Source organism: Loxodonta africana, chromosome 9 (assembly GCF_030014295.1).
Source record: "Loxodonta africana isolate mLoxAfr1 chromosome 9, mLoxAfr1.hap2, whole genome shotgun sequence".
NCBI classification, from domain to species: domain Eukaryota; kingdom Metazoa; phylum Chordata; class Mammalia; order Proboscidea; family Elephantidae; genus Loxodonta; species Loxodonta africana.
Window position 1 is genome coordinate 16,497,709 of NC_087350.1, and position 19,341 is coordinate 16,517,049.

Below are 19,341 nucleotides of genomic sequence, written 5' to 3' on the forward strand. Positions count from 1 at the left end.
TGGCTTAACCAAACCTGTAAGCCTATAAGTGACAGCTGTTTATCTCTAATCCCATCCAATGACTTCGGATCATCCACTTCTATATATGAACATTAAATTCTAGTTTTGTACAGAAATCTACACTAAATTTTGATTAGATGGAAGAAGGGAAGAAATATCAAATAAACAGAGAATGTACTCTAGCTCAATATTTAAGCTGAATTTTTAGGTCATTTCATATTTTCTTTTGCCTGGGCTTAGCCAGAGGACAGCATTCTGAACAAAAGTAAGACAAATCTTTTATATCAGAGACTCAGGAAGCACTGAACACTGAACTTACTATCGTCAAATACAACAGTCATATTACATAAGTAAGAACTTGCTCCAAATTTAAGGTCAGAAGATTTTGCTATCATCTGACACTAACGTTGTTATAAAACTAGGCTTATTACCAATTTACCTGCAGGGCAGCTTTGTCAGAATTCAGTTCTGGCTCCATTTCAGTCAGTTCGACGTGGAACATATAGAATATGAAGCCATACAGTGCAGGTCCCAGACCATTGCAGAGTCCTCTTATTCCAGTTATTATCCCCTGGGCAACTCCTAAATTAGAACAAAGAGAAGTAAGGGAGCCAGTCTTTTCAGTAAAACATCTCAAGATTTGCAGCTTAACAGTACTTTCTCACAAACTATGACATACTCATTCAGCTGAGCTGAACTGGCTAGAAAGCATGCTAAGAAAAGTAGACTATGAATACTTAGGCCATCATATTTTCATTCATCCCACAAATGTTTTCTTGGTTGTTACTGTGTCCTTTTAATGCCCTCACTCTCTGACCTAAGATCTAACACAAGATGAAATGATAGTGACGCTTCTGAAATCCCTTTGGGGCAGAATTCCTCTAGAACAGAAACACCTGCCTATAAATGGGGAATGATAAAAAGCAAAACTTTAATATTCCCTAATTACGGGCAATTTCCACTTTTGCGCTGCTTGAGACGTCCCCGCTCTGTTCATTTAATGGTGCTGTGACAATAACATCCTGCCCACATGGGAGCACACAGCCGTCCTGGCTGCTCTACAAGCTTCTTGGGCACAGACTCCATTCCTTACAGCTGCTCTTTGCATTCTGGGCAGCGCCTTCCTGACGACCTGTACTGAAAAATTCCACAAGTGTCGATTTCTAGATAGATCTGGTTTCTAAAGTGGAAGGTAAAAAATCTGCTTGAACCATATGAAACAGATGTTTTTGTAAGTCAAAAATAGTCAAATATTGGCAACTTGATATAATTCAACCTAATATAACATAGCCCAATAATGCTGACACTTGGAAACGTCTGTAAAAACAGCTAAAGGAAATTCGTGCCCTGAGTGACAGGAGGCACGGACAGGGTATGACAGACACCAAGGTAGCGCTAGCTCCCATGAGACGGTGCCCAATTTACAGACCTGACACCTCCCCCAAAACACGAGGCTACCGTGGACCACCAGGCTTAGTTCTCAAAGCCAGAGGTGGTCACCTGTGGTCTACAAGTGACACTATTTGAAAATGGGTATGAATAAGATGGCTAATTTCTGATGTGGAGAAACAGGTACAGTGAATAAACTATCTTTTCCAATCTAGGTTTTTATTGAAACTTTTAAAAGGACTCAAGAATTAAAAAAACAAAAACTTTTCTCTGAATTAAGGTGAGCGACAAAGAGATGCAGAAAGAAAAGGATTAATTCCTGCAGCAGGAACTACCAGGTAGGGAAGTGGAGGCACAAGAAAGAACGAGTTAGGAGTTTAGAAGGTGGCATGCTACTCCGCATTTTAATTTCGTCTCTCACTTTGTATCCAATTATCAACAACCACACAGATTTACTTCTTCTTTTTCCCCTGAGAGAACCATTTCCTAAATCAAGCTAACAAACTTTGAGTGTTCCATTTTTATACAACTCATTACTAGCTGCTCTGTCATTATTTAACAAACACATGTTAAAAAGGGAGTATAATCTAGTTAATTCTGGTGGTAATGGACAAAAGTGAAAACAGAAGATGGAGAGTTCTTAGTATTCTAAACTGATGAATCGAGGTTTTCAAAATATGAGTATAAGATCAAAGCAGAATATAGAGCCTAAGAAGACCATCGTTTCCCTCGAACTTTCCTATTTGGCAAGAAAGACAGGTATGATCACTGAGAAGGCAAGACATGGCTGCCACTTCTGGCTTGGCGGAGAGGTACCAGAGCTTCTCATGCTCGTGGCAAGTCGGCCTCAGCTGAAGGGGGAGGACAGTGAGGGTGACAGCGGCCTCACCTTGCCGGTCGGACTCTGCATTCCGTGAGACAAGGGCGCTGACTGCTGGAAATGTGATGCTGGACATGGCGGCCACGGTCCCCGCTGCCCACATCATCCTGCAACGACAGGACAGCCTGCAGTCAGGTGGGCAGGCAGCCCAGGGAGCTCAGTGTTCAGAGTACAATCAGTCGCAAATGTACAAATGTTTTCTATTTCCTCATGTTAAGTTTTATTTATTTCTCCTCTTAAAAAGTAGATTTTTTTCTTTTTTAACTTGGAAGGTTATATATCACTCTTTTAATACTGATCACTTCATGGGCTGGGATGGGGTAGAGGGGCTGCGAGAGTTTCACTTTTTAATTTTACTTCTTTCAAATTCTCTTCTTCTCCCTGGTTTCCCTATTTACCAGCTTTAGATATAAACTCCATGAATTTCATACGGGCATTTCTTTTGCTTATGTAAACACTGCATTTTCCCCACTAATCTCCAACTTTCTGCTTTGTACTTCTCAAAGGCTCATCTTCTGTTGGCCTTGAAGCTGCTCTGTTTTCTATGCCAAGGCATATAGTGCCACCAACTAAAAGACAGGGACCTGAAGTTCTTTTTTCAAAGAAGGGGGCTTAAGTGCTAAGTGTGAATATGAGAAGGAATGGGCTTGTGGCCTGAGTGGGGCTCGGGCTGAAACACACATCCTTGGTGTTAAAGAAAAACACTTTATCCCACAAAGCCTTTTTAACACTGAATGGGTTTGACTGGATCAGCTAATAAACCAAAGTTCATAGGACCAAAATTGTAAAGAACAAGAGCAATCAACCACGTTGGGCTGATAAGAAGTCACAAAGAGAAAGACAAAGACTCTTTTCTCACATGCATTTGCTCCCCAAACTGACCACTGACCACTAAAGCTTTTCTAGCTTCTCTAGATTATGTCATCCATTTACATATGTAAAAAAAAAAAAATTAATGTTTAAAATGGAGACATGCAATCTGGTATTTGGTATTGAGAAACACAGAGAAAGCTACCACATAACAAAAGAGCACTCTGGGTTCTTTTTATTTCTTCTTTTTTCCACAGGGCGTATCTTGACCTTCCTTCCTGTTTCTGAGAATCTAATAGGCTAGCAGCAATAGCTGTCTCTGGACACACATGATTTTGGAGGAGATTTTAGTGTTGGTTTAACTTAAATGTTTTACTTTATAATGGTTATGTTCCCAGGTTATGTTCCCACTGATTATGGCAGTGCCGCCTGCCACAATTGGTCATTTCTCCTCGTCTTTCATTATGCTTTTGACTATACGCAATGTCTTTATGAATTGACAAATGAACTTAAAAAGGAGAGTTAAAATATTACTGGGGACCCTGAGGGTGAGGGCTGTGGACACACATTCAATTAAGTAACTACTTAATGACAGCCCACTAAGGTGAAAACAATTTTTATAAATAACCCTGAATTACCTTTCCCCAAATTAAAGTCTAAATGGTTTTTGAAATGCTGAATACACCTAATCAGTAAAGTTCTATAACATTCTGAAAATTATGCAGCAACAAAATTCTCACTGCACTCAGGTCAAACTCCATTTGAGGGTGCATTTGTCTGTTAGCTGATGAGAGCGTAAGGAAGAGGCTTACCAGGCCTGAGATCCAAAACCATACCACGCCAACTGGAGCATCTGGAAGCCCAAACCAAGGAGGACAGTATTCTTATTCCCTAATGATCTCATCAAGATGCTGAGAAAGGCTGTCTGCAAAGTAAAAGACAGAAATCTTGAGAATTCATGTGAACACAGAATGTGAATGCAAGCTCTCTGAGTGAGACCCACTGACTGATGACTGGGACCTCTAAAGGCCCATTTTGTGGTTCTGAATCTTGGAGACTGGGCAGTACTGATTCAGTTCTGCAGGGATGGAGCTTCTAGGGCTCTCAGCTGGACCTGGGGCTTTCAGTCTCCCCCCGTTTACCTAATGCTCCCCAAAAACTCACTGGATCCTTCTATCTCTTACTAATAGCTGTTCACCAGTTATCGTTCACCAGTTATCAGGACTGGGAAGGAGACGACACCTCAGTCTCTTTGGAGAAATGCCAATCATTCAACCATCTGTGAATAGAAAACCCCTGCTAATTAAACATTTACAAAGCATGTGGGATTTCGATGGAGGTTAATAGTTTCACAAAGTTGGGATCTGACCTTAACAAATACATACTCTGCTAAAAATAATTAGTTTGAGACAGACTGAAAAAGAGTTGAATAAAAGATGACTCTAGGCTAATGGACTGACTAGAGTTAATACAGAAAATAACCCAAAATCCTGACAACCTGAAAAGGTTAAAGTAAGAAAAGCCTTTGCCTTGATGCATTTCCCCTGGCCTTGTCGATTTTAACATTTGGGGGAAGCCGGTTCCCGGCCTTCTTATCTCCTCTTGGAGAGTTCTCGCAGCAGAGCGCTCTGCTCAGCCAACTATGCGGCTGCTGCAGAAAAGCAGCTTGTGACTGTCCCACTGGTAGCGGATCCCCTGAAGCACTACAGTGAATTAATTTAAAGGCTGGATACCCTCCCTTTTGTAGTCCTAGCTTAATAACACACAGGGAAATATTTATTCTTTACTCATTATGTAAATTCTAATCCACTGATCTTGGGGACAGCAGGCGATGGAAGAGTTATGGGTTTTCATTGCTTTTATTTCTACTTACTTTTCAATATTAAAATGATGTCGAAGTATTCTCCTAGTTAAGCTAATATTGCCATATCAAGATTTAGACCGCAATTATTTATAATTTTGATTGGTATAAAAGCCAACAAAAGAATTAACCCAAAAGAAGGTGTAAGTACTCTAAAAAGTACTAAAATATTGGATTAAATTCCTCCTAAATTATAACCTAGACATGATATTAAAAACAGTATGCTTCTGTGGACAACAGTGTGCTTCTATGGACTGTATCAATGTGATATTTTACCACAATTGTGCAAGATATTACCATGGGGGTGGGGGGGGTTCACAGGATCTCCCTATACATTTCTTTGCGGCTTCCTGTGAATCTATGGTTATTTCAGGATAAAAAGCTTAAAAAAAAGTGGTATGGTTAAGATGATACTCACCTGAGCCACAATAGACAGAATTCCCACCATAGCTATGAATGCTGCAATTTTAACAGACCCAAAGCCTATGACCTGTGGAATGAAAAGAAAACATCTTAGTAATACAGACATTATAAAAACAGCTACTAAGAAATGTTATATTCTACTAAAGCCCCAGGAAAAGCATTTGAGAAAAGTTCACAAAACCTTGACAGTGGCAGATGATGGCAGGACTGAAAGTTGAGCCTATTTAACCAGGAATTTGTATCTAAATCTGAAACAGTAAAACTTGTGAAAGCTGGAAACTGAGTAAGGCGGAAATGTGTCAGAGAAGGAAAACTCAAATATTTTCCACTAAAGCGAGCGATAGAAAAGTGTTAAGACTGCACCCTGCTGAAGGTGGGAAACTTATGAAACCCAGAAAAATACGGCAGTCCTGATGAGTTCCAGCTCTCACAGATTTCACTGAATAAGAAACTGCTATGAGTCAATACAAACTAGGAAATATTTTTTAGAAAATATTTCTATTATAGGCCTACCTATTGTTTTATAGTCTCTCTCCATCTCCAGCCCAACAGACACATATAACTGATATAGAGCACTGGGGGGAACATGAAAGAAAATGATTTGACTTTTGATGCTGCCAGTACAGAATTCTCTCAGTAGCGAAGCCAGTGGCTCTTGACTCCTGCTGCTTATTAAGATCACGTGCGGAACACAAAAGGCAGGCGGGGCGGAGGGGCAATGAGATGCTAGAGCCCGCTGGAGACCAATTAAATCACACTGCGTATCTGGGGGGATGGCCCAGGCAAGGGTGTGTTTTTTAAAACCTCTCTTGGTAATTCTAATGAGCAGCTGGCAATGATTTCTAAGCCTCAGCCTTAACAGCAGCTCCGAAATGCGTAACTTTTAAGTTTTTAATAAAGGTTTTCTTTTGAAGTTTCGTTAAGTGTCTTGCTTCAAGTCACACAACTAGTTAAAAGAGCTAGGGCTGCCCCTGGCTTCCAATCCACTGCTGCTGACATTAACAATGTTCCATTACCCTCTAACCAAATTAAAAAAAACTTAGAACCTGAAAATGTAGGCTGCCTTATACACAGTGATTAACACATGGTGGCTAACCCAAAGCTGGCAGTTGGAATCCACCAGCTGCTCCTTGGCAACCCTATGGGGCAGTTCTACTCTCTCTGCTAGTTGCTATGAGTTGGAATCAACTTGACGGCAACAGGTTTTTTTTGGTTTTCATTCAAGACTTGATTATTTCTCAGGCTTATTTGTAAATATAGTTATGTATTAAACAGTTTTATTTAGATACAATTTAAATACCATAAATCATCCATTGTAATAGCTAATACAGCTAGTAGATATTGAGACCCTACTACACACTGGACACCAGACTAGGTGACTTTCGCATGCTAACTGAAATCCTCACAACAGCCCTGGTTTTAGTATATCCACAGTTAGGCAACCATCACCACGATCAGTTTTAGAATATTTTCATTACCCACAAAGAAACACAGCACCCATTAGGAGTCCCATTCTCCCACCTCCTGGCAACCACTAACCTGCTTTCTATCTCTACAGATTTGTCTATTCTGGGCATTTCATATAAATGGAATCAATAATATGCTGTCCTTTGTGACTGGTTTCTTTCACTTAGCATGTTTTCAAGGGTCATCCATGTTTTAGCAAGTATCAGTACTTCACTCTTTTTAATTGCTAAAAAAAATCCATTATATGGATATGCTTCATTTGTTTACCTATTCACCAGCTGATGGATATGTGGATTGCTTCCACTTCGGGGGCTATGATGAATACTGTTGCTATGAACGTTTGTGTACAAGTTTCTGTGCAGACATGAGTTTTCATTTCTCTTGGGTTTATCTTGGAGTGGAACCGCCTGGCCATATGGTAACTTACGTGCTGACTGATCATCTGTATGTTTTCCTGTCTTGGTCAGCTAGCGCTGCTGTAACAGACATACCACAAGTGCATGGCTTTAACAAAGAGAAGGGAAGTGCCAGCTCCAGAGGAAGGCTTTCTCTCTCTGCCAGCTCCGGAGGAAGGTCCTTGTCTTCAGTCTTCCCTTGTCTGGGAGCATCTCAGTGCAGAACCTCAGGTCAAAGGACACGCTCTGGTCCAGGTGCTGCTTTCTTGGTGGTATGAGGTTCTCAACTCTCTGCTTACTTCCCTTTCCTTTTATCTTTTGAGATACAAGGTGGTGCAGGTCACACCCCAGGGAAACTCCTTTTATATTGGATCAGGGAGGTGACCTGAGTAAGGGTAGTGTTACAATTCCACCCTAATCCTCTTAACATAAAATTACAATCACAAAATGGAGGACAACCACACAACACGGGGGAATCAGGGGCTTACCAAGTTGATACGCACATTTTGTGGGGCAACATAATTCAATCCATGAGACTTCCTTAAAGAAATCCTTTGTCCGATATTTCCATTGGGTTGTCTTTTTATTAAGTTTTAAGAGTTCTTTAGATATTCTTTATATATCCTTTATCAGACATATGATTTACAAATATCAAGTGCAATTTTAACTAAAAAAAGTGTGTGTGAACTTCTCTTAAAAACAAGCATAATTACAAAATAACAGAATAATTCTGATTTGTTGAAATTGTCAGTAGTGCTTATAAGCATATATACGGAGAAAAAAAGGCTAAAAGAATAAAATATGTACAGTTGTTTTATGTGAGGAGCCCTGGTAGCACAGTGGTTAAGAGTTCAGCTGCTAACCAAAAGCTGCTCCTTGGAAACCCTATGAGGTAGTTCTATTCTGTCCTTTCCGGTTGCTATGAGTCGGAATCGACTGAACGGCAACAGGTTTTTTATGTGTGTGAACGGATGAGATACGATTTTTTACTGTCTTCCTTGGGCTTTTCCCCTCCTTAATTTTCTACTTTAAATGCGTAGTATCTCTCTCTCCTTCCTCTTAAGTCTCCACCATCCATTCTCCAAAAGTGAGCAAAACAGAACTGCTTGAAAAAAAGTTTTACTTAAATGCCACTATATATCATAGGCTCATACTCTTTGTAAAGGTATCAAAATAAGAATTTAGGAAGTTTCATTTTTAAATATCTTAAAAAACAGAGAAGTTTATCTTAGGAGGAGACCTGATCTGCCACAGTGGAGTAAACCATTACCAGGAGGTTTTCCTTCCAGTGTGACTACTGATTAGTACAAGGCCATGGCAGTGCTGTAAAGGAAACTCAGGTCTGAGCAGTTACAGAGGCCTGAAAGAACAGTTGGAAAAGGGAACTTTTTTTTTTTCCTTTTAACTGCCTTAAGTCTATTGCCTCTTTTGGGGAACAAAACAGGGTTATCGTTTTTTAGAGAGGGAAAAAAAAAGAGGAGAGAAAAAATTATTTTGATTATTGTTAGCTACCTCGAAGTCTACAACAGCAACTGAGCTACACAGTGGAATATTGCTGCCTGCTTAAGACATTTCTTTCAGCTCAGAAAACTAGCTGCAATCAGACCCAGATCAGGGGTATTCCTGAAACAAACCTTAGGTCTCTATGAAATTTAATGGGTAATATTAAAAAATTAAAACATTATGATTAATTTTGTTTTCTGCAAATTCTTTCTCTCTGTATAATTCCCATAGAGTTTTTTTCCACAGTAAACATTTTACTGTATTTTAAAACATCATTGTATGAAAGGTCCTCTGCTATGGAGCACAGTTCTACTCTGAAACATACAGGGTCACCATGAGTTGGAACTGACTTGAGAGCAACTAGTAACTGGTTTACTGATTGTATGTCAGCAGATGCATTTATAAATAGAAGCAAGTTCCCATATATATATGTATGTCAGCAGGTACATTTATAACTATAAGTTCACATATACATATTTTTTAATTTACTTTTTTTTTTTTAATGTTATTGTGTTTTAGGTGAAAGTTTATAGCACAAATTAGTTTTTCATTAAAAAATTTACACATAAAATTGTTTTGTGACATTGATTGCAAGCCCCGCAATGTGTCAGCCTTCTCCCACTTTCCCTTTCCACCCTGGATACTCTGTGTCCATTCGTCCAATTCTCCCTTCTTGCCTCCCCGTCTTTCGTTTTGGGCAGGTGTTGCCCGTTTGGTCTCGTATGCTTAAATGAACTAAAGAGGAGCACGTTCCTCATGTGTGTTGTTTGTTTTATAGGCCTGTCTAATCTTTGGCTGAAAGGGGGACCTTGGAAGTGGTTTCAGTTCTGAGTTGACAGTGTGTTTGGGGGCCATAGTCTTGGGGGTTCCTCTAGTCTGTCAGACTAGTAAGTCTGGTCTTTTTTGTGAATTTGAATTTTGTATATTTTTCTCCTGCTCTGTCTGGGATCCTTTATTGTGATCCTTGTCTGAACTATTGGTGGCGGTAGCCAGGTACCATCTAGTTGTTCTGGGCTCAGGCTGGTGAAGGCTGTGGCTCATGTGGCCCATTAGTCCTTTGGCCTAGTATTTTCTTTGTGTCTTTGGTTTTCTTCACTCTCCTTTGCTCCAGACGGGATGGGACCAATAAACCAAAAAAAACCAAACCCACTGCCGTCGAGTCGGAAGAAATGTATCTAAATGGCTGCTCACAAGCTTTTAAGACCCCAGACTGTATACTCACCACAGTAGGATATAAAACATTGTTTTTATGAACTATGTTGTGCCAGATGACCTAAATGTCCCGAGACCATGGTCCCCAGCTCTCAGTCCCAGTAAATCGGTCCCTCAAGGTATTTGGATGTGTCTAGGAAGTTCCTATGACTTTGCCTTGGTCAAGTTGTGTCTTCCCCTATATTGTGTGTTGTCTTTCCCTTCACCAAAGTTAATACTTGTCTACTATCTAGTTAGCTATTACCCCTCCCTTCCTTATAACCATCAAAGATTAAAGATTGACTTTTTCTGCGTGTAAACCTTTTCCTGGGTTTTTGTAACAGTGGTCTCATAGAGTATTTGTCCTTTTGTGACTGACTTACTTAGCATAATGTCCTCCAGATTCATCCATGTTGTGAGCTGTTTTGCGGATTCATCATTGTTCTTTATCGTTCAGTAGTATTCCATTCTGTGTACGTACCATAGTTTGTTTATCCATTCATCTGTTGATGGGCACCTAGGTTGTTTCCAGTCCCTGCCTTCTTGTCTTTGCTTCTGAGCAGGTGTTGCCCATTTGGCCTTGTATACTTGATTGAACTAAGAAGCATGTTCCTCACCTGTGTTATTGTTTGTTTTATAGCCTGTCTACTCTTTGGCTGGAAGGTGAACTCTGAGAGTGGCTTCAGTTCTGAATTTAGCCAGGTGTCCAGGGGCCACAGTCTTTCCATCTTTTTGCTATTGTGAATAACGCTGCAATGAACATGGGTGTGCATATGTCTATTTGTGTGACAGTTCTTATTTCTCTAGGATATATTCCTAGGAGTGGGACTGCTGGATTGTATGGTATTTCTATTTCTAGTTCTTAAGGAGGTGCTATATCGTTTTCCATAGTGGTTATACCATTTTACATTCCCATTAGCAGTGCACAAGAGTACCAATCTCCCTGCAACCTCTTTGGCATGTTTTTATTTATTTTGCTTTAAGTGAAAGTTTACAAATCAAGTCAGTCTCTCATACAAAAACTTATACACACCTTGCTATGTACTCCTAGCTACTCTCTCCCTAATGAGACAGCACACTCCTCCTCTCCACCCTGTATTCCCCATGTCCATTCAACCACTCCTGTCTCCCTCTGCTTTCTCATCTTGCCTCCAGACAGGAGCACCCACATAGTCTCAAGTTCACATATATTTTTATCTACATTGTTTTTCCCAAAATACCTGCAGACAGAGTCCAATCTTTGATATTCCTCAGGTTCAAAGGCTACCAGGCAACTGCTACCTACCTGCCTGAGATAGAGAAAAAAACTTGAATACTGTCCAGCTTCAGGAAGGTATGAAAGAAACACGGTGATGCAGATTAGTAAAACGGTAGAATCTTTTCCAACTTTCTTCAATGACTGGCAATAAGGAGAAAGAAAACACATAAAAAAGCAAATAGATACTAATGTCACTGACGTTCTGGGGCACTGGATTCATCGTTTTGATCTAAAAAGGCAGATAACAAAGTTGTCTAAAATATAAAAGGAACTGAACTTTAACTTTTAACCCCTCACCATCTATCTCTATGGAAGTCACACATCCTGATTTCAGAGGTCTATGTTTCAAACATGACAGGTTCAACTCGCAGCCTTTTTAAAAAAAAAAAAAAAAACTTGCTAATTTTTGTTAATACTGATTCACATTCTGAAGACTATGAACAGATCTGGGAAAAATATACACTCACTTGGAGCCTTTTAAGAAAAATCACTTTACCCTCTCATTCCTAATATAACTTCTTTATAGCCATAATCAGTACAGAGTTTTTATTGGACAAAAATTTTCACTTTATTCTTTAAAATATTAATATTCAATTATTTGCCTGTAAAACTAGTAGACAATAAGTACGCTCTAGATGTGGGGTCAATGATAATGAGGGTGACTCTTTGATCAGTAAAAACTTCTGAATGTTACAACTTTGTCAAAAAATCCTCATACTCTTTTCCACACACAACTGTTGAATATCTGAGTACTTGAGAGTGCTGCAGTGTGTTTTAGGTCATCATAACTGTATCTTTATATTATTACTTGCTAAAGTAGCTAATATCTACTGAGACTCCACTACACACTGGATCCTAGACTAGGTAACTTTACACATGTTAGCTAAATCCTCACAACAGCCCTGAAAAGTAAGCCACAAATGTTTCCGTTTTACAGAGGAGCTCCTATGTGTAACTTGATCACTACATGACCAGAAAGGGGGAGTGCCTGCCTGTTCCCAGGGCACTCCTGGCTTCCCCCTGCAAATACATCTTCTCACTGTCTGACAAGATGGCACCCAGACAGCAGGCAGGGGCCCTCAGACGTGCCCTGACAGTCCTTTTTAGAAAAGAACTTATGATGATACAAGTTAGTTTCCTTATTACATGTATTTTCCCTAAAAGGTGAACCTGGGGAATAAAAAGCAAAAATCAAATCTCTAGGTTTTTTTCTACACATATTCAAGAACAATTTCAAACCAGGTAAGGTTGGGGGCTGGGCGGTAACACTCAGTACTTTTCTCAGTACTTTTTCTAGGTGTTAAGTGTGACATCTCCCCTCGCCCCCAACAAAAATGATTATAGAAAACAAAGAATCTATTTAATCTGCAAAATGCAAGTTCAAAGCCTCTGGACAAAGTGGATTGTCAACCAACAATTCAGTTGTAACTACTCTGGTCTGACCAAATGCATTTGTCCTTTTTGAATTAAAGGAAATGAAAACGACCACTTCAAATACCTTCATTTATTTAGTAAACAAAGGATGAAAACAACCATGCGAAAGAAAAAAAAATTCTTTCCCAAGAAACAGCTGGACATTTTTTCTCCCTTAAGTGACATGCTTGATTAAGAAGTGCTAATTCTACATAATTTCTTGGTGCTCAGACTCCCTTAATCCTTTACCTGCAACTAAACATTTTCTATTTCTACTGTAAAAAGAAATGGATCCTTCAGGATGCAGAAATGTTCTTTTATTTGCATGACTTGAAAAAATATTTAGGAAAGGAAGCATGTTTTTATTTACCGCAAAAGGGTCTGCTTGTTTCCATGAAATCTGAGTTCCCCAGGCAACAGGTCTCATTTTCTCTGACAGAGATTCTGGAACAGCCAATAAGATGAAGCCGATGTCCAAAAGAGCCACGACTGTGGCCACCAGCACCACAAGGCTGTCTCCATAACTGGCAGACAGGTATGCTCCAATAGCTGGGCTGCTGACCAGACTGGCTGCAAAGGTGGCTGAGACCTGCAGGGAAAGCGTACTCTCACCCAGGGTCCCACAGGTGCACACCTGTGGATTTCCATCCCAGGTTTTAAGCAAGACAAAAGCAATCTGTTACACGCAAATTTTAAAAATGACAAAGTAATTTTGTTTTAAGGCTTTGTTGACAAAGCTATTAGCTAACTGGAGAAAGCCTAGAGAGCTATAAGAGTAAAAACTAATGATCTTATCAGAAATAAAAAATGTGAAACCCTTTCCCATAAATATAGCATACAATCTTTGGTCTTCTTAAGATGGCGAAGTGGGGAAGGGGGACATGGGGAGAAGGGACATAAAAAAAAAAATATCTGTGGGGTTGATATAAAATCTATGAATTACTCAGGGGCTATACTTAATGTTTAAGTTCAACTTCCAAAAACACTGCTCTGGTTCACCATTTTATTAGCACCGAGGGGGGAAAAATCCTATCCTTACACAAAACGAGTGTGTGCATACATGTGCACGTGCGCACACACACACACGCAGTTTAACAAAAAAGAACAGAAGAACTTATTGAGGAAGAGATTGAAGCTTTTTCACTAAAGAGGTCTCTGGGCTGCAGATTTCTGTCCTCTTGTCACCCCCTGACCTCCATCTAGTACCAGAGATCACAGAGCCAGTTAACTACACCTGCAGCCTTAAGCTATATTGAGTCTCTTCACACTGGATTCTTGTAAGCATGTGGAATGCCCACTTTATTTTAGAATACAATTTGAACATTCAAAAGCATAAATGGGCAGTATCCAACACACAAGCAGATTGGGCACCAAAAGCGTATCTTTTGGTTATTTAAAGTTGATTATTTAAACTTCTAATAGATTTTAATAAAACTACAAAAATCACTAGGATTATAATTATGATTACTGGTAAGCCAATGACATTTTTCCTTCATCCATAACCCCCTCCCCACAAGTAACTATTAAAATACAATGTATCCGATATAAGCTGTTATTAGCTGCCATCAAGCTGATTCCAACTCATATGGACTCCTTATGTGCAGAGTACTGTACTGCTTCATAGGTTTTCTAAGGCTGTGACCTGTCAGAAACAGACTGTTGGGGCTGTCTTCAGAGGTCTGACATAAGTATTATACTAAAAATATTAGAAAAGCCAATGACTGAATAGAAGCATTTCCGGCAAAAAAGAAAAAACAGGAGAATTCCAATTTGTAAAACAGAAATTCCTTCATTAAAATATTTACTGAGTACTTAATATGCTGGAAACCCTGGTGGCGTAGTGGTTAAGTGCTACGCCTGCTAACCAAGAGGTCAGCAGTTTGAATCCGTCAGGCGAGCCTTGGAAACTATGGGGCAGTTCTACTCTGTCCTATAGGGTCACTATGAGTTGGAATCAACTTGACGGCAGTGGGTTTGGTTTTGGTTTACTTAACATGTGTCAGATAAATATGATGAAAAATCACCCACTCTTAAAATTTTCCCAGAGGAAGATCAAGGCCAGAAATTGCAACGACCTATAAATCATTATGGCAACACTGCTTAAGGGTCCCCAGGTGGTACGGGAATATTGCTACACAGTCCCCAGGTGGTACAGGAACACTGCTGCAGGGTCCCCAGGTGGCGCAGGAATGCTGCTGCAGGGTCCCCAGGTGGTATGGGAACACTGCTGCAGGGTCCCCAGGTGGTACGGGAACATTGCTACACAGTCCCCAGGTAGTATGGGAACATTGCTACACGGTCCCCAGGTAGTATAGGAACACTGCTGCAGGGTCCCCCGGTGGTGCGGGAACACAGCTGCAGGGTCCCCCGGTGGTGCGGGAACACTGCTGCAGGGTCCCCCGGTGGTGCGGGAACCTTGCTGCAGGGTCCCCAGGTGGTGTGGGAACACTGCTGCAGGGTTCCCAGGTGGTGTGGGATTCAACGACCTATTACTCCAAATCTAACAGTTACATGTTTCTAGAATAAGACTAAAAACCTCATATCTGCATAAAATGTTTTAATCATTCATTTATTCATAAGGACTTCTCTGTTGTCTTTTTTTTTAAATCAAGTAATTTTTTTTTTAATTGTGTTTTAGGTGAAAGTTTACAGTGCAAATTAGTTTCTCATTCAAAATTTTTTTTACACAAATTGTTTTGTGAGATTGGTTGCAATCCCCACAATGTGTCAACAGTATCTCCCTTTCCCTTTACACCCCGGGGATCCCAGTGCCCAGTGTTCCCTGTCCTTCCTGCCTTCTCATCTTTGCTTTTGGGCAGGTGCTTCCCATTAGGTCTCCTGGACGGTGTTGCCCATTACGTCTCCTATACTTGACTGAACTAAGTTGTGTGTTATTTTTTGTTTTACAGGCCTGTCTAATTTGGGGCTGAAAGGTAGAATTCAGAAGTGGCTTCAATTTTGAGTTAGCAGGGTGTCCAGGGGCCATAGTTTTGGGGGTTCCTCCAGCCTCTGTCAGACTATTAAGTCTGGTCTTTTTTTTGGTGAATTTAAATTTTGTTCTATATTTTTCTCCCACTCTGTCTGGAACCCTCTATTGCCATTATCTTAACTCTCATAGTATTCCTGGTGTAAATTGGACGGGTACTCTACTATTCAATTTACAAATGAGGAAACAGCAATGGAAAAGTTGAATAACTGTCTTAACCTTACATGGAGCCCTGGTGGCCCAGTGGTTAAGATCTTGGCTGCTAACCAAAAGACCGGCAGTTAAAATCCACCGGCTGTTCCTGGGAACCCTATGGGGCAGTTCTACTCTGTTTTATAGGGTAGCTATGAGTTGGAATCGGCTCGATGGCAGCGGAATTTAACCTCACACAGGTGAGCAAAAATTAAAAAATATTTTCCAGTCTCTTAAGGAATTTTTCCCACTCTCATAACTGTTATGCTACAGGTGAGGAACAGAGCTACAGAGAGGGTAACTAAGTCAATCACAGTCACTTCTGGTTCCAGAGCGCTCTCTGAAACAGCACTACTATTGTACTGCTGCTCAGCACGACAGCTTTTGTGAATGGTCTTCCAGCTCAAAGCAAGACAAAGATCTAACGAAATTGAAGGTGACCAGTATCTAAATAGGTATCTCGAGATGAAGAGAAAAACTGCATATGTGTTTGATAAATGGGGCTTTCGGCACCCTTGACTCTGCTGACCAACCCTCGTGCCCAGCTTGAATATCCTGGCTTTGTGAAGCCTTCCTGTGGGCCTGGGCCGCTTCTCTCTCTGTCCTCCTCCCCAGTACTCTGGAGATACCACTGTTTTAGGACTTGGGATGAAAGACATTCAGGGAAGGAGGGAAGGTAGGAAGGGACAGCGGGTAACAGCTTAGGGGAAGTTGAAGAGAAGTTCCAAACTACTGATGTCTAAAGTCAGTTAAGTAAAAACTGCTGTGGTGTTTTGTCGTACAGCAACAGCAGTAACTCATTTATATGTCCATCACTCATTCATGCAGTTATCACCAATCTATCAGTCATATTAAATGACTACTTATTGTACCTCAAGCAGTGGGATTTAAAAGAAAAATAAGACCCAGGGAAGGCAGAAGTAACCTGGGTTTCTGGCATTCACCAACCCCTCCAACTTATTTTCTACAGTACAGCCAGACCATCTGTAGAGTATTGCTATTCAGCTATATGCACCCCCTCCCTAATGGAGTCAGCTTTGCTCTTCCCCGAAGCATGCTGGGGATGAATTCAGGATGGACTCGGGCTAAGGTTCAAGGCCAGGAGTGGCATGACTGGGCCAGCAGCCAAGGCTGAGGAATGCCTTAGCAACAAGAAGGAAAACATCTGGGCCTGGACATGAAGTCCCTGGGAACACTGACTGCCCAAGGACGTGGGAGAAAACGATGAGCCTTGGTCCCAGCTGGAAGGGTATATAAGCTTGGGTCCCTTGCTAGGTGGTTGTGGAAAGTACTCCAGCCGCTGCCACTGGAGAGAGTAGCTGCTTGCCCGTGTTAGTAAGTTTCCCTGAATAAACGTATGAATCTGGAAAGGGCTATGTGTCAGTTCTTTGGGTTATCTGCCAGGATGCACAGTGAGGGTCTTCCCTTGCTAGGGCTGTCCCCCAACACCATCTTTCTTCTTTTACTTTCTTAATGTGAACATTTTAAAACAAAGTTGAAAGAAGAGCACAGTGCACATCTACACGTCCCACCAGGTTCACACATTCATGATGTGTTAATACATGCTCACCCACAGGCTCACAAGCCCTCTCTCCTCCCTTAAAGTAACTCGCAGAGCAATGACGACACTCTGACCTAAAATGCAGCAGCCACCTTCTAGTAAGTCTTTCTTCTCCTACGTAACTACAATACCATTATCACCCCTGAGAAAACTAGAAATGGCTAACACCCAAATGTAAAAAAAAAAAGAAAGTCCCCTATAATTTTTGTTATTTATTCAGTAATTATTCGCTGAATTAATGAGTGCAGTCCTTTTTCTACTGTACTGTGGCCTAAATTAGTGCCTGAGACACACAACCAGCAATAACTAACAACGGGTTAACACAGCTGAGGGTCTAACTCCTCTTCAATTCAAATCAGGTGCACAGAGGCCTATCTTAGCACCTGTTTTCTGTTTAGGTTACTCAAGAGATCAGCTAACGAGAAACAAACCTATATATTTTTAAACTTTACAACTAACAACTCACACATTCCTACCAATCTTCCAACACTGGCACCAGGGAATAAATTACCAGCAATTTTTATTTTGCTATTTTAATTTTTCATAGAGGCTCTTTTTATTTCAATTGCTCTAAGTTTCCTTTTATGTAAATCAACGTTTATCACTTAATTTAAATCTCATTTTCCTGTGAGCTTTTAATAAAATGTAAATGACTGCTTGGTTAAAAAAATAGAAAGTCTATAATCTTACCCATCCATAAGCAGTACTTCGCTCATGCTCCTGAGTGATGTCAGCTACATACGCAAATATCACAGAGAACGTGACTGAGAAGACTCCAGACACGGAAATCATCGCGAAATACCACCTGTAAAAAAATTATTCTAATTACCCAGGAGAGAGTGCATATATATTTACTTATCTTTTGTAACCAGAGCCAAAGATTCCATGTAAAGATTATAAATTATATATGTACACACACATACATACATATATACACCCACTGTAGTCGAATCAATTCCAACGCACATCAACCTCATAGGGTTTCCAAGCTGTAAATCTCTACGGAAGCAGATTGCCACATCCTTCTTCCTTGGAGCTGCTGGTTGTTTCGAACCACCAACCTTTCAGTTAGCAGTCATGCGCTTTAACCACTGCATAGCTAAGGCTCCTATATACGTGAATACATATTTATGTGTGTATGTGTGGGTATATATATATGTAAATATAAAGGCAATTAATAAAATTAACTAAAATCAAGATGGGGAGGAAGAAGTAGAAACATATTAATTTTTTCATTGCTCGTCAAAGGGGGTTTAGTACACATGGTCTAAAAAAAGAAAAAATAAGGGTTAAGGTCATAGTTTTAAAGGCAGCCAATAGAAGAAAAACAGAAACTCTCCAAATTTCTTAGCGTTAGCTAAGAAAAAGACATATACAGTAAATGAATATAAAAGGACCACACAAAATGCAAGGCACAAGAAAAAATATTAAAATAATTAAGACCAAAAATTTCTGCCATATGCATAGATGAAAAAGACCTAATTAAAATATTAGCAAACAGAAATAGATAAGGGTTCCAATTTCCCCACATCCTCACCAACGTATTTTATTTTGTTTTTTTAAATCTTAGCCATCCTAGTGGGAGTGAAATGGTATCTTTATTGTGGTCTTGATTTGTATTTCTCTGATGGATAATGACTTTTCATGCTCAAAGCTGAGCATCTTTTCATGTGTTTGGTGGCCATCTGAATGTCCTCTTTGAAGAAATGTCTATTCAAGTCCTTTGTCCATTTTATGACATTTATCTTTATGGCATTTATCTTTTGTTGTTGGTTGGTTATGAGATTCTTGTCAGATACATGGTTTCAAAGAGATTCTCCCAGTCAGTAGCTTGTCTTTTCACTTTTTTTGGAAAGTCTTTGGATGAGGTCCATCCAAATGAGGTCTATTTATTTATTTATACTGTTTGTACTTCTGTTATTATATCAGATAATTAATTGTTGAAAGTGATGCCTGACAGTGTTGTTCCTACTTGTTCTTTTAAGAATTTTATGGTTTTAGTTTGCACATTC

General features: G+C 40.1%; 1 protein-coding gene across 3 annotated transcripts in view; it reads right to left on the minus strand.

The window, feature by feature from the left end:
• Nucleotides 1-19,341, minus strand: part of MFSD14B (major facilitator superfamily domain containing 14B) — a 123,343-nt gene that overhangs the window by 19,225 nt on the left and 84,777 nt on the right. For 2 of the 3 annotated variants that reach the window (XM_023540233.2, XM_064291081.1), the window contains exons 5-11: nucleotides 18,020-18,134; nucleotides 12,961-13,179; nucleotides 11,205-11,318; nucleotides 5,359-5,430; nucleotides 3,892-4,004; nucleotides 2,279-2,394; nucleotides 440-582 (exon numbers count right to left, since the gene is read on the minus strand). In XM_023540233.2, coding sequence (XP_023396001.1) covers nucleotides 440-582; nucleotides 2,279-2,394; nucleotides 3,892-4,004; nucleotides 5,359-5,430; nucleotides 11,205-11,318; nucleotides 12,961-13,179; nucleotides 18,020-18,134 — 892 coding nt within the window. The remainder of the gene's footprint in view (nucleotides 1-439; nucleotides 583-2,278; nucleotides 2,395-3,891; nucleotides 4,005-5,358; nucleotides 5,431-11,204; nucleotides 11,319-12,960; nucleotides 13,180-18,019; nucleotides 18,135-19,341) is intronic. The other variant, XM_010600655.3, reaches the window with a different exon arrangement.